Consider the following 27,697-nt stretch of genomic DNA (forward strand, 5'->3'; position numbering starts at 1 on the left):
ACATGCCTATCTTTTTCCTTTTATAATTATTGGAAATCTCTTTCTCTCTCTGCAGCTCCTAGGGAACATCCTGCAGTGGGATGGCATCCTGTCTCATAACAGTCTGAAGGAGCTTGCTGTTGACAGCACACTGAATCGCTACATTCTCTCAGCATTACAGTCAACAGATGTTGGGGAGGACAGCGTGGAGAAATGCAGGAAGGTATGAACCGTGCACTGTGTGCTTAAACACTTTCAGTTAACTGCAGTTTAACACAGTAAAGGTTATGAGCTTTCAAAAGTTCCGGATGTGAAATTTTCTTTTCTCATGTCTACCTCAAGGTGGTGGAGTGTTTTCCGTTGCATTGGTTCAGCAGTCTGAAAGGTCAGCAGACTCTGCCGCAGCTGGAGAACTTATGCCGCTACATGAAGCACATGGCCAGTTCGCTGTATCGTAGCAGCCTGATAGCTTCTGATGTGGACAAAAGGATAGCGAGGTGACTTTTTTTTTTATTTTTTGGTCAGACCTTACACCGCTATAGAAACTGGGTTGCTAGAGCAAAGAAAAGAAACATATAGTGTAAGTGATTAAGAGACACTGTATTAAATGGACATGTTAGAAAGCAATCCATTAAGGAATGTTTACAATAGTTTTTTTTATAGGAAAAAAGTTCTGCCTAAAGTGCTTTTTGTGCTGATATGGGGGAAAATAGACTGTTCACACAATGTGCACATAGTAACTATAATAACGCTTACCTTACACAGACCTGATATTTTACATAGGCGCTCCGCATATTAACATTGGAGCATAGGTGACCCTCCAATTAACCGACAGTCTCTGGAAGCCCCACCCCTTTACTCCAATCTCACATTAGTAATCCTTTGGCCGCTTCTCTCATGTAGCTTTCCTGTTTGAAAGATGCAGAACCTTCTACTTTCTGTAAGGGTAATGGAGAATGTTGAGTTAAGTAAGGGATAATCCACGGCTAGGTGTGCATTACACGATTTTACTGCTGGAGGAAAAGAAACACCTGAGACGGAGTGCATTAAAATCGTGTAATGCACACCTAGCCATGGATTATTGATTATCGTGATCAATAACGATATACATGTTTGATTCATTATTCTGTGTCTGTCAGTCAGTATAGTCACGTTAAAACTGAGCAGCAAAAAGTGAAAATTGTCATGTGGAAGCATTTCACGCTTTCTACAAGGGATATTAGCCATGCGACTTATAATAGGACTATATTGAAAATGTGCTGTTATGGGGTTTTTTGTTTGTTTGTTTGTTGTTTATTTATAAATAAAAACTCTTTACTGTTTCCTACACAGGGAGCACATTAAGGAGGTGGTGAAGCTTCTCGGTCGACTCAATGCTTTGGATCACGTGATCACTGTCGCCTCAGAGCATGGAATTAAAGACATTAAGACCTTGCTGGAGAGTAAATGAGAGAACTAACTTGAGGAGCCCTGGTCAGAGTGACTCATGACTGGCCCTAAGGGTGCACTGTGTATAAATTGTTGCTACTGTACATGTGTATGTTTGAAGAATTTCTTTTTTGATTCATTTTCAAACTCCTGGTGTGTTTTTCAGCTCTGGTGTTCTGGTCAACATATAGGAGAATGAATTAACAGTGTTGGGAGGTTGGCTTTAATCCACAGTGGGCTGTTTAAACTCATAACTCACCTATTTGTGGGCTTTTTTCATTTGTGGGTCTTTCAGTGGCAAAGACACAGATTTAGTTTTATTCCAGTGAATCAGAAACTTTTTAAACGTGTTGATAAAATGTTATACATATCTGTTGTGACATGACTGGATGGAGCTTGGCTGTAGAAATAGCACTTGCTCCTTTTGCTTGCATGACATACATAACTCTTAGCCATTCACCTCAGTTTAAAATGATGAAAATATTTTGTGCATTTTTAAAATCATTTTTGATTGAGTGTTTTATTAACCTGAATAAAATCGATTTCTGTTGAAAGCAATGTCGTTTGGAATTTATTTTAATGTCATTGTATTTTTTTAAAATTTGTCAGCACCCCTTTACTTTCTTCATCAATGAAAAGGATCGACTATACCACTGCTGACCAGGATAACTGACCAGTTATTTGGATGTTGGGCCATTCTTAGTATTGCATTGACACTGACTTGACAGTTGCGTGTCTGTGCGTGGTAGTGGTAGACGTGTAACAAACACTGCAGCTTTTCTGGGGTTACTGGCCACTTTCTTTGACACACTTACCTTGTCTGCCCAACTTGCCCATGAATAAACGGTGCTGTTAAATTAACGAACCTGAGTGGTTAGAAGGCTTTGATGTGTTGTCTATAAGACCAGTTCTGAAAGAGTGCTTGCTGTCATTCAAATCACAGGTTTGTAATAATGCACGTGTCATAATTTTGATAGTAACAGCTAATTCAAAAGGACTTGTATAGCAGACACTGAATCATTTAAACCTAATACACAAACTCAAAATTGTTATTTAACATACTACACAATCACTAATGTGAGGTGTGGACACTTAACATTTACAGAAGTCTTTAGGATCAGTAAACAGTAAGTGGTAAAGCTGTAAGTGTCTCTGCCCTGGGAGAGACTGTTGTGTGTAAATAACCCAGGAGATCAGTATTTTTCTGACATACTCAAACCAGCCAATCTAGTACCAACAACCATGCCATGGTTAAAGAGACTGACTTCACACTTTTCCCCATTCTGTCTGATGTGAACATTAACTGTAGCTCTTGACCTGTATCTGCATGATTTTTATGCATTGTGCTGCTGCCACATAATTGATTGATTGGATGCCTGCATGAATGTACAGGTGTTCCTAATAAAGTGGGCGGTGAGTGTAGCTGCTATAACATAAGTAATAACTTTCATGGTTGCGCCAGAGCATTAAATATAACCAAGGGGTTACAATATAAAGGTTGTTCATTAATAGGTTTTAAAAATATTATTGTCTGCAAACTTGTAGTACAAAAGAAATAAAAGACTGTGGGATGTGCTGATATAGGAAAATAATAACTCTGCATCTGACTCCATCACACCAATCTGCCATTGATAATGTATTTTATTCTTTACTTAATTGATCATGGTTTTCTGGATATAGTTTTGAGCAAAATGTATATACAAACACCTAAACTAGACAATTATGCTCAAGCTTTCACATTTCTTTTGGAAATTCAGCTAAGGGCATCTACTTTGTTTACATCAGATGTCATTTTAAAACAAGCAAATACAGACAGGTTTATTTCAGTTTTAATTCATTATATCAGAATTCCATGGTTAAAAGTTTGCATAACCAAAATGACTCTGTCTTTAAATAGTCTGGAAGATTCCAGAAATTAGTGTATTGACCATTTAGAAGCCTCTGATTATCCAATAGTATAATTATGAGTGTGAGTGCACCAGTATTTAACGGCCAGTTCCTTTTTGTTCTTGATACCATGGGAAAATCCAAGCAACTAAGCCAAGACCTCCACAAGTCCAGTTTTCCAAACAACTGATAGTACCACAAATATCTGTACAAACAATTGTATGCAAATATTAAAATCTTGGAAGTGCACAGACAATGAATTGGTCTGTAATGAGGCACAAATTAACTCCCAGGGATGAACAAACTTTTGTCTTAAAGATTCAACTGAACCCCAAGACAACAAAGTATGTACATCCACCATTAAGAGAATCCTACATTGCACTGGCCTCAAAGGCTGTTATGATCACCAGGACAAAGACCTAGCCTTTTGGTGGAGTGTTCTCTGGTCTATGTTGTAAATAATAAAATTAGCAGTGTTTGCTAGTAAGCAAGGTAACGTTCCCAATTTTAAGATTTTTTTGGAGTTCATTTCCAAATTCAGTTATTTATTCCTAATGCTGTGATCATTCTTAATTCTCTGAGGACAATTTCTATTTGCATGATTTCAATAGGCAAAATGTGGCACATTGAATTAGTTGCTTGCCAACTGTATAATTGTTCTTGAGTTTTTCCAATTCATTCTCATTAATAAAGTACTCAGAGGAAAATTCGGTTTTTCTGTTTTCATTTATATCTATGAATTTCTGTAAATTTGGTTCATTTTGAAGATTTTAATTATGAATTAGCACAATATTACATTGTATCGTGTTACTTGTATAGTACCACGATAGCTGGTATAGTACCATAAGATATGTGTATGGCATCATTACAAACCTAATTCATTGTATACATACAAAGTGCAGCTGTGTCGTAGGTACGTGATTGACCACTATATGAGTGAAGATAAATAACAGCGTGGGTAGAAGGTAGGGTGACCAAACATCCCACTTTGTGTTGTAATGCACAGCATTTTAGTCCTTGTCCCGCATCCCGCAACTTGAGATTATGTTCCACATTTTCATTGGAAATAAAGAGTTTGAACAGACTAAGGTGTTTGTAAAGGTTTTTCTCATGTTTCTACAATAAAATTTCAGTAAATTGTAAACTGAAATCGACGGAACACATCAGTTGCATCGCTGACAAAGCAATCATCTCCAGGGGCGGTAGTCAAATCTGACTTTCATCCAATGGCTGTGAAGAAAGTATTAAAGCCTATCATCAAAAGGCTGTCAGCTTTCACTCAAACTGGGCACATTTTTCCACACATAATTTTTTATGCAGTAATGTTTCATTTTGTTGCACTGTTTGCTATAAATGATCAGTGCTGGGTAAATTACTCAAAAAAAGAAATCCACTACAGATTACTAATTACTACTTTAAAATTGTAATCTGATTACTAATTACTTTATGTTCAAGTTACTTTAAAACCTATAAAAACCTCCAAAAATACAGTACAAAGTAAGTGTAAAAGAAATTCTGCTGTACACTCAGTACCACTGCACACTCACTAACCCAGTAACACTCAGTACCACTGCACACTCATTAACCCAGTAACACTCAGTACCACTGCACTCACACTATCACACAGGGCATCATTTGGGTACTCGGTGTATTTTCTTGCTTTTCAAATAGAATGTGTATAAATGAAAAACCCTGTGTTCCCTCTGTATTTTCTTTTTGCTGGGGAGAGGCGGAATTTAGCCTGCTTTTTATCTAGATGTCAATGCAGACCAGTACGGAGCCCCCTTGTGTCAACCATGTGTAATCCGTACACTCAGTTTTGCAATCCGTACCCTCGGATTTGCAATCCGTACCCTCGGTTTTTTAAACCGTACCCTCGGTTTTGCAATCCGTACCCTCGGTTTTCCAATCCGTACCCTCAGTTTTGTAAACTGCGCGCGCCGCGTTAAAGTTGGGTGTATATTGGACATTCGCTGTACATTCAAGATTCTCTCTTCTATTTCTCAAGAAATAAACACACAAAAAGGACATAATGTGTATTGTCTTAATAATGTGTATTGAGTGGACATATCACCAATACAACTGAATATATTTTTTTAATTTTCTCCTGTTAAAGCCCGCGGAAGCAGGCTTTGGGAAACGCAGGTCATCAGCGCCTCATAGTAATTGAGTCAGTAAGGGACTGTCTAAAAAGTGCATGACCTGTGTGTTCATTTCTTGAGAAATAAAAGAGAGAAGCTCGAATGTACAGCGAATGTCCAATATAAACCCAACTTTAACGCGGTGCGCGCGGTTTACAAAACCAAGGGTACAGATTGCAAAACCGAGGGTACGGATTACACACGGCTGTTTTTTTTTTTCCTTACCTGACACTAGGGGGGCTCCGTAGGACCAGTGTTGCCATTTTAGCCACTTTTCAGACCCCTTTAGCGACTCTTTTTTTTTTTTTTCCAAAAGTTAATATAACTCAGCCGGACACAAAGTGAAAGTGCTGGTCTTCGTTTATTACATTGAACGATACCATAGGCTTACGCATGGTTACAGGTCGGTCATTAGAAGAGGATTAACCGAGTAAAACATCCCAAAAATGGTACCTTAACATAAGACCGCGTGTCAGCACACAATGTGGAGGTCACAGAGAGCGAGACAGCAAGGCGGCGACCACGCCCCTTGGCCCCACATGACATCATCATAGCCGATCATTACAACAAACCTTAGCAACTTTCCAAATGTCGCCAGTACTGTCCTTCAAGTGAGGTCTTGCTTTCCCGCTGCACTCACCTCTCTCTGCGTCTGCTCCGTTCAGTGAGAGGCTGAGAGCCGGAGCAGCACATACCGGTGATCACGCTGCAGCTGTGAATGTAAAAAGAAGCAAACGCAGGTGTCCCACTGATTCATTTAACAATGTCCTGGATAATGAGACACGCCCTTCGTCCTAATTTACATCATTCTTATGCGAATGTTTTTAGAACGCAAGACTAATGGACTGCAACATGTTTTACATGTAAAATAGTCTTTCTGAATATATCCCCCTTTTTTAATTAATAATCACATCTTGCATCTTTACATTACATTAGATTAGGAATTGATTGTTTGTGTGTGGTTGTCTGAGAGTGAGAAAGAGAAAATCATGTATTTATTTATTTTTCACGCCAAATTGTTGAGGCCCCCCGGGCGGCCCCCACTTTGAAAACCACTGGATTAGGTTATATATAGATACACATGGTAGGGGAGGCTTGGGGGGGCTTCAGTTACAAAAGGTTGAGAATCTCTGATATAGAAGAATGACAATGAAAAAACGAAGGACATATAAATATAAATGGACAGAGTGTACATGTTTCTTATGTTCATTAAAATAGACATCAAAATGGTAGGCCTCTCAGTATCAGAAATATGTCCCACACAAACTTGTCCCACATTTACAGGTAGTCTGTGCGCATCTGGTCAGCCTAAAAGTGGGTGTAATGGCATCTGCAGCTTGTCAAGTTTCCCGCCAATAACAGAGCTCGGGCGGAGTTGGTGTGAGCTCCAATAAAGATGGTGAAAAGACGAAAGTCGACGCCTCTTTTTAAATTACACACCGAGAAAAAAAAACCCCTGCAAAAACACACGCTGTCTTTCCTGAAGAGAAGAGATTTTTTGTGAGCGTACAGTCACTGGATAGTGGCGCAAATTGGCTTCCAGGTAAGACTCGTTTCTATCCAAACAAAAAGGGCTGTATCTTTTTGGTTCCACATGGACACACATGGTTCTCTGTGTGGTAAAATGTATCTGTCGCAATACCGAGTAGAAATGGTTTACTTGTACCGGAGGTGGCGTCCTATACTGACGAATCATTTTAATGCGGTTTTAAACGTGCACGAATCGACTCTTCTCTTCCTGTGCTGTGGATCCAAAATTACTGTATTGCAAGTGGGAACTATGATTTCCTTCCAGAAACTCTTCTGTAAATTTGTCTTTTATTGACTGAAAAAAAAAAAGTTTAACGTTAACTACATAATTCCACAACCAAATGCTCCACAGGTCTAACAATACAATAAAATGACTCACCCAGCTTTGTTTGAGCAGGCGCATGAGCTTATTCAGTGTTTACAGTACAAACTGTTAGGTGAGAAAATGCAGCTGGTTATTGTGAAATTTGGCTGTAAATTGGACAGTGCGCATGCGCGCCTGGGCCGTTGCTCTTTAGTTGAGTTCTGTATAAATATTATTTTAAAATCGTACGATTCAATGACTTTACCACCTTTCACCTCATGCATGCTTCCCATTCAGGAACATGAGAATGAACCGTTTATCATAAAGATCTGAGTTTCCATCCCTTCTTTGTGTCCACAACAACACGGATTATGTTGTAAATAGGCTTTTATGGTTGGAGTAGGGCAGGTTTGACTTGTGTGTTTATATGACTTTGGCCAATATTGGATACCCTGTAGTGTTTTGAGCGTTTTGAGAAAACACAAACAATCCTGCTCTCTTGAGTTTGGGCATTGCTGGTGAAACTTACGAAAAAAGCTTTCCTCTTTAATGGTTATTACATATAGGCCTACATTGTGGGCTCATGCTTACATTTACTTTTTATTTATTTGTTTGTTTGTACTTGACCTAGTAAGAGAAGTAGTATTTATAAAAGGATTTGGATCTTTCCCATCTTTAAGATTTACCTAAAATACTACAGAGCCAGGATAATCCATTTGTATTTGTTCTATATTTTACGGCTATCTTTATGGTTGATTTTCCATACATATTTTTAAGGACGATAAATATATATTTGTCTGCAATAGCAATACTGAGGATTTAAACTGATTTTTTCTTCACTTTCATGAGTGTGGAAACATGTTGTTTTATGAGGGTGAGTCAAATGAAAACCTTAAATTTTTTGTAAGGTTTATTGCAAAAAAGATGTCACAATAACGAATAATATTTCTACATAATCTCCACTGTGTGACATACAGTGCCCTCCACTAATATTGGCACCACTGGTAGATATGAGCAAAGAAGGTTGTGAAAATAATTTTTATTGCTTAATAATTCACAAAAATTCTCTGCCCTCATGGATATCAAACAATTGCAAATACAACACAGGTTTAGAAAAAAACTTTGTTAAATATTGGTGTGCAACAGTTGTTGGCGCCCATATGAATTCACATGAGAAAAATATATTTGAAGTATATTCCCATTGATATTTTAAATTTTTTAGTATACCTGAGTGACTAGGAACAGGAAATTGTTCAGCCATGACTTCCTGTTTCACAGGGGTATAAATATGAGGTAACACATAGACCAAATTCCCTTAGTCATTCATAATAATGGGTAAGACCAAGGAATATAGCTGTGATGTGCGGCAAAAGGTTGTTGAGCTTCACAAAATGGGAAGTGGGTATAAGAAAATAGCACAAGCATTGAAAATGCCCATTTCCACCATCAGGGCAATAATTAGGAAGTTCCAGTCAACTGGAAAAGTTATAAATCAACCTGGCATTGGACGTGTGTCTATATTGTCTCAACGCACTGTGAAGAGGATGGTTCGAGTGGCTAAAAAATCTCCAAGGATCACAGCTGGATAATTGCAGAAGTTAGTTGCATCTTGGGTTCAGAAAGTCTCTAAAACTACAATCTGAATTCACCTACATCACCACAAGTTGTTTGGAAGGGTTTCAAGAAAAAAGCCTCTACTCTCATCCAAAGACAAACTCAAGCATGTTCAGTTTGCCAGACACTACTGGAACTTCAAATGGGATCAACTTCTATGGTCAGATGAAACCAAAATAGAGTTTTTTGGTAATAAATACCAGAGGTGGTTTTGGCACACACAGAGAGGTAGCCATATGGAAAAGTACCGCATGCCCACGGTTAAGTATGGTGGTGGCTCTTTAATGTTTTGGGGCTGTTTCTGCCAGAGGACCTGGACATTTTGTTAAGATACATGGCATCATGGAATCTAACGAATATCAACAGATATTAAATGAAAGCCTGCCTCTGCCAGAAAGTTTAAAATGGGCTGTGGATATTCCAGCAGGACAATGGTCCAAAACATACATCAAAATCAACACAAAAATGGTTTACTGACCACAAAGTCAGTTGTTATTCTGGAGAGTACTGTGTTTTTAATGTCACTCTGAAAGTCAGATAGTTACTTTGACTTTCTGTATTTGGAGCATTGTGTGAACTTGACCTGACGCCTAATATGGATGACCTTTCTGGCGGTTGGCTGTGATCTCCATGTGAGCTGGAAATTGAGCTTCTGTTCAAATCTGTGACCTTCCAAGATATGTAACTGTAATTTGACTAAAGCTTTAGAGCGTAAGAGACTGTTTTAGAGCCTGTATATTCACTATTTGCATAATATTTGTGTAATTTGTATAATGTAATATGGGCTTGATATTTAATTACATGAGCACAAAAAAATATGTTTGCTATGTTTATTCAGGTATTTGGTGTGAGTGGGTTGGTGGATGGGAAGGTCATTGCCACAGGTATAATACTGGTACAACATGATGACATATAATACTGGTACAGTATGATGACAGGGTGAAATATTCCTTTTTGATCTTTCTAACGCTACTCTTAGTCAGGCAAAATAAAACAGACATAACCTTGTAATGGTGACATTCAGCAGAAAGTCTAAGAGGTATATGTGTGTGTGTGTGTGTGTGTGTGTGTGTGTGTGTGTGTGTGTGTGTGTGTGTGTGTGTGTGTGTTAGATTTTATGTTGAGTGTGTTCACAAATGATTTAGTCTTCCAAACTACATTAAAAGTCCCAAGTCTGTAAGAAGACCGCTACCTGCTTTTTCGACCAACATATTTTAATCAAACTTGATCGTGTCCTTGGATCCCCTGGGCCCCCAGCTGGAGCAGTGTCCCCAGTTTTTCTCTTTTGATCGCAGACTGTCCAGGTGACCAAAAAATTTTCTAAATGTAGTAGTTTTGGGATTAGCTGAATATATTTTACAATATTACTTTTTTTTCACTAATAAGAACACAACAGTCTTGTGATGCTATGTTTTTGTGTTTAGGGTTCTTGAAAGTGACCTAACTAGAACCTTTATATTATGTGTTGCATGTTATACACCATAACAAAGCCTTGCAAAATGATTGGAGGGTGGCACACCACACCCCTGCTCTTCCCACCTGCTTAATTTATCCCATGTGCGTGTGTGCATGTGTACTTCATTTTAGTCTCCCTGTTCAATAACACAAGCAATGTTAGATGCTCAATGCATGTTCTGTTTACCTTGCTATCAGTTCCAGCTGGAACTGTCTAGATTGATTTAGAGCGCTCAGCTCTTTCCATACTCACTATAAATGCACATAGCCTCATATCCCCTCTGTGGAATGTCATTCCGTGCTGATTTGTTATCTGGAGTGTGTGAGTGTGATCTGGCTGAAAGAAGTCATCTGGGAACATAAGATGTTTAGTGGTGTGTCTGAGACCAGTGAAAATGCTTCTATTTTGCTCTCGTACACATTTTTTTAAATTATAAATTATATTATCAGCCATAACCTGAGTGAAAAGTAGTATCTTAGAAATATTTACACGAATTTTAGAGAGCTGGCATGGACTCAATTTTGTGGAGACAGTCTATCTTAGGTCAAATCCAAGGCAGTGTCATCTTAACACATGCTTCAATGGAAAGGATAAGACTCAACAAAAAGCTTATCTTTTGTACAAAGGATATAGCATGGTCTATATCACAAATTTGGTTACATTTCAATAGGGTCCTAGAAATACTGCAGAATATTGAATATTCAATCAAGGTACTGAACATTTCCTTTATTTGTGTTAAAATGTTCAAAATCAAAAACCTTTACATTATTTCCAGTTTTTCAATGTGTTCTCATACTTTTCGACCCCACTGTATGAGGTCACTTCAGTGTATATGCTGACTTTCTTTCCATTTTGTTTCTACAATCTATTCGAATCAAACAACCATTTTCATTTGTTCTTTTGTGCTGTCTAGTTAAACATGACCTCTATGACTTCTGTGAGTATGTTTCTTCGAATGGTTTTGGAAGTTGAAGGCTTGACTGTGCCTTACTGAACACACACATACACAGAGTCTGCCTGGAATAACTTGAACATGTGATGTGTCAGTGTGCTATTTGTAGGGCAGCAGTGAGGGAGATTGAGGTCGTCAGTAGACAGGAGTTCATACACAGATCTGGTTCTCACTAACAGTAGGTAAAGCTCTTGTATTCCTCACTTCTTTGCTGTGGTAGAGAGGTTATCGAGTTTGCTTGGCTTCCCACAAATGTGCATGAAATTGATTTTGTTTCAGGGATTTTTCTGTCAGAAAACTGTCAAGTTGGCAGTCATCAGTGCTATTACTGTTTTTTTGTTTGTTTTGTTTTTTCCCCCCACTTGTTTTGGACAGCTGTTCTGCTTCTGCTTGAGGATTGCATTTTGCTGTAGGCATGTCTTATTGAAACAGAGGAGAAATTCTCTGTGACTTTAATGCAAGAAAATGCATATATGATTCACACTTTATCAATGTCAGCATTTAGTATAACTCTATAAGTTCGAATAACTCTAATCTTTATTTTAATAAGAATGTTCAGCTTTAAGTTATATTTTAAATGCACAAAAAAGTGTCTGTAAGTAAGATCTTAAAGGGCCAGAGACCTTTAACAAGGCTTTCAATTACTCTCTGACATTTTATAGCACCTATTACTTATCTAAAATACCACTGGATTAGGGCCTTTCTTCTGCCTTATGGCCTCACTTTATCCTTTACCTCTTGAACATGTGTTAATCAACGTTAAGGACAGAAGTAATTGTGAATCATCAGTTGATGTTTTAATTTTGCTACATTGTTATACCCATAATTTATTAAATGAATGAAAAAAATCTTAAAATGAGTAAAAAAAAAAAAAGAGTAAAATGGTTTAGCCTCTGTAGTAGTTAACACACTTGATGGATTTTGCTCCACTTTACCCAACGCTTATGGCTATGAGCATGCAAACTCTGTGACTGTCTCTTGTATATTGCATGTTACATAGAGTTTGATGTTGCATCATTTGACTCTGTTGTAATCTTTCTCTTGACTACATGGACTTGTTGCTGTTCTAGAATTGCTTTTAAGGTGAACTGTATTTGCTTGTTTTGGGTTGAGTCCATTCATCTGCCTTCTTATAGATGTGAACACAAATTACGTTCTATTCTGATTTGGAGATTTCTGAATCCATAAATCATTTCACAGCCGCTTCCCGCTGCCAGTTCATACTCTGGAGTTGGAAGCACAAAATGTTCCTTTTTTAATGTTGAACTACAATAAATTAAAAATGATGGTATAATATGTGCTAAGGAGCTAAATCAATCAAACAACTGAACATGCAAATTGAAATATGAATTAGATAGAGTGGCCCAATTGTCTCTTTGGTGAAAATGCTTTAACTCTGAAATACACTGTTAACACACTGTTCAATCATTCCTTTGGCAACCAATTTAATAAATTTACACACCAGCTCACTTCCATTACTCATTTCCTGCCATTCCCATAGGTAGGCTGTGTGTGGAAACGGATCAGATCAGGCCAGCTCAAACTGGATTGGATGAGCCATGGTTTTGCAGAAGCTTCTGAGTTTTGGCAAGCAGCTGCTCCGGGTAAAAGTGGTGGATTGCAGCTTGGAAGACTCTCGTCTCTCACGATGTCTTAACACATTTGACCTAGTGGCTCTGGGAGTGGGCAGCACTCTAGGGGCTGGGGTGTACGTCCTCGCTGGCACGGTGGCAAGGGAGAATGCGGGACCTGCCATAGTGCTGTCCTTCCTCATCGCTGCCATGGCATCAGTGCTGGCTGGCCTGTGCTACGCTGAGTTTGGGGCACGAGTACCCAAGACCGGTTCAGCGTATCTGTACAGCTATGTGACAGTGGGGGAGCTCTGGGCCTTCATCACTGGCTGGAATCTGATCCTCTCTTATATCATAGGTAGGGCCATACGTACAGAGGTTTATACAGACTTAAAGTTAAATTTTACATTAAGAGCATTTAAAACCAATAAAGTGGATATTATGCATATAAATAACAATATACTGAACATTTAAAACGTTTGCTTATTTATGTGCTTATACACTCACTGGCTACTTTAATAGGAATGCATATACACTTGCCATGGTTGTGGTGCCAGACTGGTTGATTTGAGTATTTCAGAAGCTCCTAGGATTTTTACATGTAGCAGAATCTAGAGTTTACACAGAATGGTGTGAAAAACAAAAAATATTCAGTGAGTGGCAGTTCTGCTGGCAAAAATGCCTTGGTGATGAGAGAGGTTAGGGGAAAAATGGCCAGACTGGTTTGTGCTGACAGGAAGCTACAGTAACTCAAATCGTCACTGTTTACAACCATGGTGAACAGAAAAGCATCTCAGAATGCGCAACACATTGAACCTTAAGGCAGATGGACTGCAACACCAGAAGTTCAGCAAAGAACAGAAATCTTACAGACAACAGTGGGCACAGACTTACCCAAACTTGACAGTTCAGGATTGTCAGAAGTCCAGCGATACTTTTCCAGTCTTCAACTGTCCAGTTTAGGTGAACGTGAACATTAATTGAAGCTCTTGACCTGTATCTGCATTATTTTATGCATTGCAATGCCACATGATTGACCGATTGGATAATTTCATAATTGAGAAGGGGTACAGATGTTCCTGTGAGAAGTGGCCTGTGAGAGTATAAAACAAGTTAAGTTGAATTTAGGCTAAAGCTTTATTTTGCAATCTGTTTTTGGACATAGATTGACACCCTCTGATGAGTGCCCTTTGATGAATTACTCTCATTAAATTAGCCTTTTAAAATACTCTTTGTATCATTTCCATGCAACATAATTTTATTGCATCTTCTCTCATTCTTTGCTAATTGGAAAGGCACAGCCAGTGTAGCTCGTGCCTGGAGCGCCACGTTTGATGAGCTGATCGGCAAACAAATTGAGCTGTTCTGTCGTCAGTACATGAGCATGAATGTCCCGGGTGTGTTGGCTGAGTACCCAGATATGTTCGCAGTGGCCATCATTCTGATTCTCACAGGTACTTCATTGGTTAATCAGCTTTAAAAAGACACGTAATATAATTTACACAAACACATACTGTGTGAGTTTATTTCGAAATTAATGGTGCAGTTGTAGCTCAGTGGTTAAGATGTCAGTGGTTAATATGTTGAAGGTTATGAATTCAAATCCTGGCACTCCCAAGCTGCCACTGCTGGGCCCTTAAGCAAGGCCTTTAACACTCAGCTCAGTTGTATAAATTAGATAAATGTTTGTCAGCCTGGATAAGGGCTCTGCCAAATGCCATAAATGTAAATTAATTCCCATAGTTTTTATGATTAGGGTGATTTCTATGCAACACAAAGTCAAATTATTATAATGTGAATTTATTTATTTATTTATTTATTTATTTTTTAAACACAGGCTTGCTGGCCTTTGGAGTGAAGGAGTCAGCCATGGTCAATAAGATTTTCACCTGCGTCAATGTCCTGGTGCTGCTGTTCATGGTGGTATCAAGCCTGGTCAAAGGCACGCTCAAGAACTGGCAACTGAATCCTGATGAGATTCTCAATGCCACCAACTCCTCAGGATTCAAGTGAGCAGCATGCAGAAGCTGATCTCCTTTCTGTTGTGCTTTCCAGTACAGCAGGTTCATCATCAACTCTAAAGCTATTCCCATGTTGATAGTAGAGATTTAGTGCTGGGTTTATGGGACATTGCCAGTGTAGAGGGGTATTGTAACATTTTCTTTCCTGCCACATTATTACCAATGTAAACTGTTGCCTCATATTGCCATCTTGATGGGCTATTATCAGTCCAAAGTTAATTGCTTTCCAATACCTCTTATACCACAGCACCCAGGCAATGATTGTATAATTTTTTATTTAGTAAAGAATGACACATCGTACGTTCTGAATCATCAGTTATGTTATAGTGAGTATAAGCAGTAGAATCCCTCACCAGCTTCTCTTTTTCCGAATATCATTTTTTAGTTAATAAAACACAAATGCAATAAAATCCAGCTTGTCCTGAAATTATAACATACTAGAACAAGCACATTAATATAAACCTGTGATTTGTGTTGCAGCTGGCACTATGATCAGGGCTGCAGTTATAAAAAAAAAAAATAATAAAAAAATTCATCAACCTTCTGACCAAACAGAATCGAGAATTCAACAGAGCTGTGGTGTAAAATAATAAAAATGAATGGGTGTATTGTTATAACGCAAAACTACATTTAACATTTTATGTGAAATAATGTCCTCTCTTCTCCTCCCTGAAAAGTACAACAGAGGCCAAGGAGGAATGGAACTTAGGAATGGGTGGATTTATGCCATTTGGCTTCACTGGAGTCCTCTCTGGAGCTGCTACCTGCTTCTATGCGTTTGTAGGGTTTGACTGCATTGCCACCACAGGTGAGTAAGTGTATAAGATGCAGTTGTGAAAGTGGAAACTCCCAATCACCTAATGTTTTTCCAAAAACAAGCTCAGTAGCAATTAGCTAAGTTCAAATATATGACACAGTAGCATGTTGTTAAGCTGCTTTTGAATTATGGTTGGTTATCACCACACTAAATGTTTATATTGTTCTGCACCAGTTCCCTTTCTCTTAACACTTATTCAGTGTTTTAACTAGCATCATTTTCCCGAGCACTTTCTTCCCCCCGGCCCTATATTTGCCATTCAGCTATGTTCACGCCCCTGTGTTTTCAGCTCTGATTGGTGGAATTGGGTTCATGTTTGCCTGTGCATGTCTTTTTCCCCAGAGCACACTGCTGAGTTTGGGTCTGGTTCATCCCAACACCCCCCTCCATAAAGGCATTTGGCCTTTCCTATGTTATTTTGCTTTTGGCAGCAACAGTCTTCTCCCATGCCTTATCCTAAGTACAGTGAGCATAGTCAGGCTGCAAACCAGCACCAGAAAATACACAGCGCTTACTCTAGGTCTTAGGTTTTGTCGAGCTTTCACAGAGCAAGTCAGTCTACATGTTGCAAATGCCACAGCTGATAATTGTTTAATTGTGGAAAGACTGAAATGCCAAGAATATGAGCAGAAATATAAGGTATGAGAAAATATGATCTGTCCAGAGTTTATAAAAGTAATTACTAACATGTTAATTAAATATCGAGTATGATACATTAATTAAAATGTGAACTTGATCAAGTTTTTTTTACTGTGTTCTTTAACATTGTTATGAAGCTGGATTCCCAGACCAGTTGTCATTATTTAAAGCACAAAACTTGTTTATACAGTAGGTACGAAAATTTGAAATAAATGAAGCAAGAAATGTTGATTTGAAGAGTTTTATTTTGTCATAGAATAGCCCCTCAGGATGCATACTCTGGCTGAGACTTTTTACAGGGATATTGTTCAGATGCTTCAACTCTAATTGCTTTGGCAAAGCAAAATGTTATTTGATGCCAGCAGTGTGTATGTGCCAGTTTTTCTCAGAAGTTGAGCTGGGAAAATTTCTGAATGTATTTGCAATATGCACATTCTGTGTGGCTGAACCAATTTGCATTACAGCTTTCCAGGCCTGCCTTTTGTCAGTGAGTCAATAATTAGAAATGATTCTGAATACGTTGTACTGTTCCATGCTGTGTGACGCCAGTGAGGACATTGCAGTTTTTGCACATAGGTCACTTAAATATCTCCTAGGTGAGGAGGTGAAGAATCCTCAGAGGGCCATCCCCATCGGCATCGTCTCGTCTCTCCTCATCTGTTTTGTCGCCTACTTTAGTGTATCAGCTGCTCTTACTATGATGATGCCTTACTACATGCTGGACAGGAAAAGCCCAATTCCTGTCGCCTTTAAATATGTAGGCTGGGAGGGTGCCACCTACGCAGTGGCTGTAGGCTCTCTGTGTGCCCTCTCCACCAGGTAAGCACAAAGCCAACATTACAAACATTTAAACGGATGTTGTATGAACAGCAAAGTTCAGTTCAGCACCACTTCCTTGTCCTCGTTCTCCTATACGTTTCAGAAATTGGATCTGATGCATCATATTAAATCTGCCAACACACAGAACCTTTCATTGAAAATTTATTTGGACTTAACTTATTAATACTCTTCTAAAATCTCAGTACACATACTGTATTTGTAACAGGAAGTGGAGTGGCACTGTGCCCTGTGCATGCATGCATGGCATTGCATGTATATATTTGTCTGAGGTTGTACATACGACCCCCTTGCTAAAAATATGCATCACAGTGCTTAACTACTTGTTCTTTATTTAAGCTAAGTTGATTTCTCTATTTTTTCCAGGAAAGTCTATCATACCACTTCTTATATAAAATATATCATAGTACACATTTTAAAAACATGTCTGTTCATGCATTAATAACCATTATAATGCATTCCTTACATGATGGTATCACTTCTCCTTACTGTGAGAGAACTGTTCACAAACATATCAGAAGACATACTGATCAAATAATTGAACGAGTACTGTATGTTTTATAGTTAGTCCTAAAATGACTTTGAGAAAAAGAAAAGCAGAAATCATGTTTATGTTTTGAATGCATCTCTTTGTCTTCTGAGCAATCTAATCATAGTTTTATTTGTTATGAAAGGAGAAAGTTGTATTATTTTTAAGTGCACTGAACTGTGTGTCTCTTTGTTCACTGCTTATTCTGATGAAACCACAGTGGCATTGTCTGCTGTTTGGGTTTCATCACTGACTGTGAATGCACTTTGCCATAGGACAGTGAATGCAATTTATCACTCTTTCACATGCATGGCATGGCCTCTTCTCCTCCCCAATCTCTCACGCTAGCCTGATTGGTACCATGTTCCCAACGCCCCAGGTCTTGTGGGCAATGGCGGATGACGGTCTAATCTTCAAATACATGGCTGAAATCAACCCGAAAACAAAAACCCCCTTGCCTGCTGCTCTAACATCTGGCTTTTTGGCAGGTGAGAAAGGCTCTTAATACTGCTAACATTGCATTGGCCCTGAGTTTGAGACACAATATAGCTGTCCTTTTGAGCTCTGACTGTCATAGTGCATGCAGTATCTCATCATGTATAGTTGGTGTTGGGAGTCTGCTGGGTTTCTCTGCTGGAGTCAGAAACCTTGATTGCATGTTGACACATTTCAAATGATGTGTCGACTGCCGCAAAGGTTTATTTTTTCCCTTTCTGTTTTTGTCTGTTATAATGTACACCTACCATCACCTCCCCTCAACCACCTTCCGATGCCCAGCCTCCTGGGCTCCATGTTTCCTCTCCCTCGTATTATCTATGCTATGTCCCGAGATGGTCTCCTCTTCTCTTTTCTGGCACGTGTGAGCAAGAGGAAGACACCCATCATTGCCACGATGGCCGCAGGGGTATTGTCCGGTAAGAGCGGTGCCTGCCAGAGTAAGCATGGAAACTTCCTCAGATGTAGTCATAGTTACCATGTTATTGTTTACAACACAAACAGAGAGTTTAGAAATTTCTAGAACAGGAGTGGTTTCCTTTCAGTTGTAAATTTGCTAAATGTTTATAATGGTTTAGTCTCCATGGTAATCATGACAAAGCACATCAACCAATGGGTATCCAGTCAACACTCATGGGTATAATTTCACATAACGTAGCATAGTCCTTAGTAGCTATTTGATATGGTAGGGACTGATACACTAGTTCTTTTTAGTAACCACCTTATTTTCCCACTTTTTATTTTTCGAAATCAAGCCTTTTTGAAGATAATGTCTTTCCAATATGTGGGTGATATTTAAATCGTCACTGGGGGTCAAGAGACACTTCATTTTTGAATTGCACAAAGAATGATCAGAAATCATTTAGCATTGTAATAGAATATAGTTCTATGAAAACTGTGTAGCATGGAAAGTTGTCCCATGACATTACAGATAGATGAAAACAGAGATAAAGCAACAAGGTCAATTATTCATCTACTCTTTGTCCTTTCCTTTGGTTTGTAGTCTTTAGTGGGCTATGCTTGTGTTTTTAAACCTTGGAACTTTACAAGGACAACTGACGTGATTGACCTTCTACATTTAAAAATGTTTCTTGTAACACTGGGTGATGTAGAAACACTATTTAAAGCTATTCACATTGAGCTTGAAATTCAGTGCAATTTGCTGTGGGAAAAACTGTTGTAAAACTCGTTCATGATATTCACAATGTTATATTTTTATGTTGAGTGTGTGAAATACCCGGAATCTACAACCACAATTCTGAAAAAGTTGGGACAGTATGGAAAATGGGGGGAAAAAAAGTCATTTTAAAATTCAGTTCACCCTGTACTATATTGAAAACACATGAACACATTATTTGATGTTTTACTTTGTGAAGTTATTTATTTTTGAAAATATACACTCAGTTCAAATCTGATGACTGCAACACACTCTTAAAAAAGTTGGGACAGTTGACTGTTTACCACTGTGCAACATCACCTTTTCTTTTAATAATACTTATTAAGCATTTGGGCACTAAAGACACCAATTGGTTAAGTTTAACAAGCGGAATTTTCAGCTTAGAAGCGGAAGCCTCATAATGCACCACATATTCTCAATCTGAGACAGGTCAGGACTTCAGGCAGGCCATGCTAGCACTCGCACTCTCTACTTACGCAACCATGCGCTTGTAATCCGGGCAGAATGTGGTTTGGCATTGTCCTGCTCTGGATGGCAGCATTTGTAACTACAAAATGTGTACTTATCTTTTTGCATTAATGGTGCCCACACATATGTGCAAGTTACCCATGCCATGGGCACTGACACACCACCATACCATGACAGATGCTGGCTTTTGAACCTGATGCTGATAACAGCTTGGATGGTCCTTTTCCTCTTTGGCCCGGAGAACACGACTGCTTTTTTGTCCAAAAACTATTTGAAATGTTGAACTGTCGGACCACAAAACACAATTCCATTGTGCTCCTGTCCATCTCAGACGAGACCGAGCCCAGAGAAGTCGGCGACGCTTCTGGACAGTGTTGATGTATGGCTTCTACTTTGCACAGAAAAGCCTTAATTTGCATTTGTGCATGCAGTGGCGAATGGTGTTGGCTGACAAAGGATTACCAAAGTATTCCCGAGCCCATGTCAGGATATCCATTACAGACTCATGACAGTTTTTAAGACAGTGACATCTGAGGGATCAGAGATCACACGCATTTAGTAGTGGTTTTCGGCCTTGCCCTTTAATCACTGAGATTTGACCGGATTCCTTGAATCTTTTAATTATATTGTGCACTGTAAAAGGTGAAATTCCCAAAATCCTACCGATTTGTCTTTGGGCAATGTTGTTCTAAAAGTGTTGGATTGCACCGACACATCTGTTGGCAGATTGACGAGCCTCGACCCATCCTTGCCCTTGAAGGACTAGACCTTTCTTGGAGGCTCTTTATATACTATCATTAGACGATTGCCTCACCAGTTTCACATCGCCTTCTTATTTCAACTAGTCATATCAGTGTTAGTCCTAAATTGCCCCTGTCCCAACTTTTTTGGAATGTGTTGCATGCATCAGTTTCAAAATAAACCTTTATCTTTAAAAAAACTATTCAGTTGATTAGGTAAAACATCAAATACCTTGTCATTATACGTTTTTTGTTTAAATTTGTTTAAAGTCAAAGTACATATACAAATCACTCCTCTTTGTTTTTATTGCATTTTCCATACTGTCCCAACTTTTTCAGAATTGGGGTTGCATAAGTTGTTGTATAATTCTTTTTTTAATTAAAAAAAAATTATGAAAATATATCCATCTACAGAGGATGTACTGTTTGACCTTTTTTGGTCTCAAATCCTGAATAATGTGTATTTGTGCATGCTTGTGGCTGTGTTCTTTCTGCACAGCTGTCATGGCATTCCTGTTTGACCTGAAGGATCTTGTCGATCTTATGTCTATCGGCACGCTCCTGGCTTACACTTTGGTTGCTGCATGTGTGCTAGTGCTCAGGTGCGTCAAATCTTCTACTAAGAAATAGTGGTAGGTCATGTTTTAAGTCAACAGTTGGTGTCTAATATCAATAATATACAGTACTTACATTTTGGAAATTGTAGTTTAGTGTAACTACTATATTTGTCCCCAAATAATAACCTCATTATTGATGAGAACATACTGAGAAAGTATATAGCTCAAATGTGATTGCTGTGGGAAAAAACCTTAAGAGTGAAAGTCTTTGTGTTTTAGGTATCAACCAAATCAGCCCGCTCAGGGCTACCAGATGGCAAGCACACACGAGGAGCTGGAGATGAGAGAATCCTTTAGTACTACGAGTATGGGCATTCTGCCTGGCATGGAGGAGCGCTTCAGTTTCAAAACGCTGGTTTACCCTAACAACTCAGAGCCGTCTGGCCTTTCTGGCTCTGCCGTCAATGTCTGTGCAAGCCTGCTTGGTAGGACTTGAATGATGGATGGAATAATTACTTTTTTATCATTTTCTCAGTAGGACTGCATTATATTTTAGTTTATTTACAGTATGTTAACTTTTGTTCCAGCTAAGGATGATCTCCTTGTAGCCACACAGTAAACTCAATTGCACGCTAAGGTGTACACACCCAAATGTGCACAATAAACTGAAGTTCCTGGGGCATTTCTTCAGTGTTGTATGTATGTTGGGTTGCAGGTTTCCTGATCCTAACTTTCTGCATCATGGCTGTGCATGGTGGTTTTGCAAACTGGAGCATAGCAACCCTCATTGTGATTGCCATGGTGTGCCTCCTTCTCACTTTCATCATCTGGAGGCAGCCGGAGAGTAAAAGCAAGCTCTCGTTTAAGGTGAGTAATGCTGTGCACCCTATACTATTGTACAGTGAGGGAAAAAAGTATTTGATCCCCTGCTGATTTTGTATGTTTGCCCACTGACAAAGAAATGATCAGTCAATAATTTTAATGGTAGATTTATTTGAACAGTGAGAGACAGAATAACAACAAGAAAATCCAGAAAAACGAATGTCAAAAATAAACTGATTTGCATTTTAATGAGGGAAATAAGTATTTGACCCCCTCTCAATCAGAAAGATTTCTGGCTCCCAGGTGTCTTTTATACAGGTAACGAGCTGAGATTAGGAGCACACTCTTAAAGGGAGTGCTCCTAATCTCAGCTCGTTACCTGTATAAAAGACACCTGTCCACAGAAGCAATCAATCAATCAGATTCCAAACTCTCCACCATGGCCAAGACCAAAGAGCTCTCCAAGGATGTCAGGGACAAGATTGTAGACCTACACAAGTCTGGAATGGGCTACAAGACCATTGCCAAGCAGCTTGGTGAGAAGGTGACAACAGTTGGTGCGATTATTCGCAAATGGAAGAAACACAAAAGAACTGTCAATCTCCCTCAGCCTGGGGCTCCATGCAAGATCTCACCTCGTGGAGTTGCAATGATCATGAGAACAGTGAGGAATCAGCCCAGAACTACACGGGAGGATCTTGTCAATGATCTCAAGGCAGCTGGGACCATAGTCACCAAGAAAACAATTGGTAACACACTACGCCGTGAAGGACTGAAATCCTGCAGCGCCCGCAAGGTCCCCCTGCTCAAGAAAGCACATATACATGCCCGTATGAAGTTTGCCAATGAACATCTGAATGATTCAGAGGACAACTGGGTGAAAGTGTTTTGGTCAGATGAGACAAAAATGGAGCTCTTTGGCATCAACTCAACTCGCCGTGTTTGGAGGAGGAGGAATGCTGCCTATGACCCCAAGAACACCATCCCCACCGTCAAACATGGAGGTGGAAACATTATGCTTTGGGGGTGTTTTTCTGCTAAGGGGACAGGACAACTTCACCGCATCAAAGGGACGATGGACAGGGCCATGTACCGTCAAATCTTGGGTGAGAACCTCCTTCCCTCAGCCAGGGCATTGAAAATGGGTCGTGGATGGGTATTCCAGCATGACAATGACCCAAAACACACGGCCAAGGCAACAAAGGAGTGGCTCAAGAAGAAGCACATTAAGGTCCTGGAGTGGCTTAGCCAGTCTCCAGACCTTAATCCCATAGAAAATCTGTGGAGGGAGCTGAAGGTTCGAGTTGCCAAACGTCAGCCTCGAAACCTTAATGACTTGGAGAAGATCTGCAAAGAGGAGTGGGACAAAATCCCTCCTGAGATGTGTGCAAACCTGGTGGCCAACTACAAGAAATGTCTGACCTCTGTGATTGCCAACAAGGGTTTTGCCACCAAGTACTAAGTCATGTTTTGCAGAGGGGTCAAATACATATTTCCCTCATTAAAATGCAAATCAATTTATAACATTTTTGACATGCGTTTTTCTGGATTTTTTTTTTTTGTTTTTAGTCTGTCCCTCACTGTTCAAATAAATCTACCATTAAAATAATAGAATGATCATTTCTTTGTCAGTGGGCAAATGTACAAAATCAGCAGGGAATCAAATACTTTTTTCCCTCACTGTACCTGTTATCCTTCAAAGGAGAATTATGCGATCAAGGGAAATGTGAATCCTCCAGCAATCACATTCCGAAATTTTTACACTTTTGGTTTGCACCATTTTTTTTTTTTTACCTTAAGTGTCTTCATGTCATAGGTATGAATCATGCATAGATAAGGCTGGAAATTTGTGGCCTGTTGTTTTGCGCATTTAAGGTTCAAACCAGGGACCTTGGAATTCTGCTGCCCTCTCTGACACCATTCTTTCATTCATGGATTCATGTCACAGTGAATTCAAAGAGCCTATCCCAGGACCCCTGGGGACAAGATAGGAATATACCCCAGATTAGACTCCAGTCCATTGCAGGGAACTATGCACACACACATTTACTCCTAGGGTCAATCTATCATAGCCAATCAATGTTCAAGCATGTTTTTGGGAGGTGGAGGAAACCTAAGAACCCAGAGAAAACCAAAATGGACAATTGGATAACATGCAAAACAGTAGACATTAACCTGAACCAGTGTCCCTGGAGCTGTGAACAGCAATACTACCCACTTCACCATGGTGTTTCCCTTAATTATTTATTGTTAATGAATTATTCTGTATTAATTGTGTGTTGTTGCAGCAAACATAAGGCAATTCAGTGTTGCAAGGATGTGTGTGTGTGTGTGTGTGTGTGTGTCTAGCTAATCTTCAGTCTAGCTATTGAGACAAAAAAATAGGCATGTGCAAGGAGATGTACTACAAGTGACATGTGTAAAGATGAAATACACACTGAGACTTGTATGAATTATTTAGATGGGATAAACAACCCTGCCAAAGTGGATGGTTAATTAACAGAATGCCAAATTTTTACCAGTGTTTGTTGGCTGAGTGATTTTTGGCATTTAGTACAATGGTGCTGACAACTTCAGGATTATATTACAAATCTAGTAATAGTTATATTACTAAAGATCACTTCTGCATGCATCAGTTTAATGATTTGACATTTTTGGCTTGCAGGTACCTCTGTTACCCTTCCTCCCTGTGGTTAGCATGTTTGTTAATGTGTATCTGATGACGCAGCTGGACAGGGGGACCTGGATACGCTTTGCTATGTGGATGTGCATCGGTATGTGTGATTATTATATGCAAAGAGGAACATGTTCTAATAAGGGAACTTTTAAAACTATGTTCCTGGCAATTTTTTTGGATTAGAATTCAACAGTATTTTAATTTAATTGTATGCAAATTTTGCAAAACTTGCATAAAGGTTTAAAAGAAGTATTTATAATGGCCTCAGTATGCTCAGTAACACACCTTTCATTCATTATCACTCATTACTTCCCAGGCTTTTTTATCTACTTCAGCTATGGAATATCGCACAGCTCAGAAGGTGCTCTGATTCATTCCAGTCCAGACGAAGAGCCTGATGTGTGTAAATCCACCAATACTCACCGGGATGCTATGTCCCCTGAAAAAGAGGCATTCCTCTACACAAAACCAGAGGATGGGGATGATGAAGATGGTGAGCTCTGATACTTGAGGATCAGATGAGCTTCAGCACTGCCTGCTTGACCTTCTCTCTGAACCGCAACAAGAGAGCACAAACTATTATCAGACTGAGCATGAGGAGATGCAGCATTGTGGTTGATTAGGTAACTTACTTCCTCATGAGGCTGAGGCTAAGAGCCCTGTTGTTGGATAATGATTCTGGGATTCTAATTTGCAACCAAAAACAAACAAGAAGAGGTAAAGGACATTTGGTTTGAAGGCAAACCAAATGTGACCACTGTGTTCTCTGATGGCGGCCTTCGTCATCTGATTGCACATTTACGATATTACACACGTTACAACTGAATTAGAATATTGCATACGCACAAGTGTTGCAACAGAATCAGGGACACTTTGTCTTTCTCGGACAACTGTTTAACAGTTTGTTTAATAATTAAATCTGCTCCAGATATGGCTTATTTATTCTTGTTTAGTATTCTGTTTAAGCCAACACATGTTACCTAGTAGTCTGAGCTGCCCTGATCCTGATTTAGTACAACTGGTATTTATAGAAAGCCCTCGCTGTCTTTTACTTCTACTGCCACTTGGTGGAGTGGTAGCAAACACAAACGGAAGATTGAAGCTCTTTTCTGTGTACTGAGAGGGTTATATATCCAGTACTGGGTAACTGTTTCCTCTTTGCAGATTTATTTGCCTCATATAGCGTTTTTTGGCTGCTAATTTAAATAGTCATCCCACAAATATTTGAAGAGAGTTTGTAGGACTAAAACCTTTTAGGTCAGGTTTGGGTAATAGAAACTTTTCCATAAGCTTATTGGTGAAGATATTAATAAGATGAATCATGATAAATGAGGAAATAGCAGGCAGTGGTATAAAAAAATGTCCCTGTGTTAAACCCCAGTGGTTTCCTGACACAGATTAATTACATGCTTTACATAGATTAAAAGATTAAACAAAGTATTTGTGATGAAGTGCGTTAATTAATCTGCGATCTACAATTGCAAATAACTAAAAATCTATTAAATTACTATCATACATGTAATAATCACATCACCTATAATAATATAACCATGTTCTCCTGTCATTACCCCACATTGAAAAGGCCATCGATTCCATTAGTCAGAATTTATCCCAGTAAATATTTACAGGTGGTATTGCAGTTAAGGAATAATGCGTAATTTGTTGGTGTTATGAAGAAAATGACTATAACTGTCACATTTTTTTTTCTTAGTAACAGGACATCCAAAGTGTTTTATTCCTCTTATACTACATCAATTTTCCAACATCTACTTTTATTAAAGAACGACTCCTCATACTTTTTTTTTTATCCTTTTATAGATACATTTAATGTTGTAGAATATGTGCAAAAAAGGTCCTATTAGATGCAATCTTCCACCAGCTAAGCTGTGAGTGGAATTCAAGTTTATTGACCAGAATTATTGAATTATTTTTCACCTGTAGAGAACAACTAGATTTTAGATCTTGCAGCCCACTGTGTGTGTGTTTCTTGGTTTAAAGAATGTAATGTTGTTTACACCTCACTGTTCTTTTGTCATTTTAGAACAGTGTCTTTGTTTTTTTTTTTGGACCATTTCTGCTGTTTTGTTTGTATACTGTATAAGCCTGGGATAGTTGAGATGTGCTGTAGCTCAAATCACTGTACCTTGTATTTGGTACTGTAAATAAAATTATGTTTGCCATATTTTTATTCTGACTGGCACCCTGTCCAGGATGTACCCCGCCTTGTGCCCGATGCTTCCTGGGATAGGCTCCAGGTTTCCCGTGACCCTGAAAAGGAGTAAGCAGTTGAAGATGGATGGATGGATGGATGGATATTTTTATTCTTTTATTTTATATCTTCTATTACAAGAATAGCCAAATTGCATGTTCAGGGTCACATAATTATGTGCAAGTACGTATTTACAGTATGAAGGGTATATCAATGTAATTAAGTACAGATGAGTAATATTAGGCTATAAGCTATATTCAAATCCACTCACAAATGAAGCCTTTGAAAACTGTATACACACTTTCATGCAAGCTTAAAACTCTGGTTAAAAATGAAATTAATTACTCCACTACTGGGGTGCCATTTGTGTCCCACTGATATTACATTTCCATGGATGGAGTTTAAAGCAGGGCATGGTGGTTTTGGTTAGCACTCTTGCATCACACCTCTGGGGTTGGGGGTTTGAATCTTACCACCCCCCTATATGCATTGAGTTTGCATGAACTCCACGTGCATAGGGGGCCTCCTCTGGTCACTCCGGCTTCCCCCCGCACCATCCAAAGACAGGCGTTGTAGGCTGATTTGGTATTTCCGGATTGTCAGTAATGTGTGAACGTGTGTGCGATTGTGCCATGTGATTGGTTGCACCCCATCCAGAATATCTCCTGCCTTGTGCCCTAAGTTGCCCAGGATGGGCTCCAGGCTCCCCCATGACCTTGTGTAGGATAAACGTTATGGAAAAAGGATTGATGGATGGAAATTAAACCTGAAAGACATTTTGAACATATGTAAATCGTCCCAGCCCAGCCCACTATAACTACCCTTTACCTTAAAATATATATTCTGT

The 27,697-nt window shown here is 39.1% G+C and overlaps 2 protein-coding genes across 4 annotated transcripts in view; both read left to right on the top strand.

The window, feature by feature from the left end:
• Positions 1-2,399, top strand: part of paxbp1 (PAX3 and PAX7 binding protein 1) — a 17,148-nt gene extending 14,749 nt beyond the window's left edge. The window contains exons 16-18 of the mRNA XM_053644503.1: positions 56-202; positions 322-476; positions 1,312-2,399. Of these exons, the coding sequence (XP_053500478.1) occupies positions 56-202; positions 322-476; positions 1,312-1,429 (420 nt within the window). The 3' untranslated portion in view covers positions 1,430-2,399. The remainder of the gene's footprint in view (positions 1-55; positions 203-321; positions 477-1,311) is intronic.
• Positions 2,400-6,882: 4,483 nt separating this feature from the next.
• slc7a1a (solute carrier family 7 member 1a) lies at positions 6,883-27,435 on the top strand. 3 transcript variants are annotated; one of them, XM_053644505.1, is made up of 13 exons: positions 6,895-6,978; positions 11,387-11,469; positions 12,793-13,220; positions 14,158-14,316; positions 14,700-14,871; positions 15,561-15,691; positions 16,936-17,158; positions 18,483-18,619; positions 21,085-21,187; positions 21,422-21,627; positions 21,858-22,009; positions 24,630-24,738; positions 24,958-27,435. In XM_053644505.1, the coding sequence occupies exons 3-13, from the start codon at positions 12,851-12,853 to the stop codon at positions 25,143-25,145; spliced, it is 1,950 nt and encodes a 649-aa protein (XP_053500480.1). In that variant the 5' UTR covers positions 6,895-6,978; positions 11,387-11,469; positions 12,793-12,850; the 3' UTR covers positions 25,146-27,435. The 3 variants fall into 3 exon arrangements, with proteins under 3 accessions (XP_053500479.1, XP_053500480.1, XP_053500481.1); XM_053644504.1 differs by lacking the exon at positions 11,387-11,469 and having other exon boundaries at positions 6,883-6,978; XM_053644506.1 differs by lacking the exon at positions 6,895-6,978 and having other exon boundaries at positions 9,820-11,473.
• The last annotated feature ends 262 nt before the right edge of the window (positions 27,436-27,697 follow it).

This window comes from Ictalurus furcatus, chromosome 16 (genome assembly GCF_023375685.1).
Source record: "Ictalurus furcatus strain D&B chromosome 16, Billie_1.0, whole genome shotgun sequence".
NCBI classification, from domain to species: domain Eukaryota; kingdom Metazoa; phylum Chordata; class Actinopteri; order Siluriformes; family Ictaluridae; genus Ictalurus; species Ictalurus furcatus.

What these genes read in the sequence shown, in the direction of transcription:
- slc7a1a (XM_053644504.1), top strand. Translation starts at nt 12,851, where the DNA reads ATGGTTTTGCAGAAGCTTCTGAGTTTTGGCAAGCAGCTGCTCCGGGTA. An exon ending in CTGTGTGCCCTCTCCACCAG is followed by an intron (nt 17,159 to 18,482) that starts GTAAGCACAAAG and finishes TCCGATGCCCAG; the next exon opens with CCTCCTGGGCTCCATGTTTC. An exon ending in TGTCTGTGCAAGCCTGCTTG is followed by an intron (nt 21,628 to 21,857) that starts GTAGGACTTGAA and finishes GTTGGGTTGCAG; the next exon opens with GTTTCCTGATCCTAACTTTC.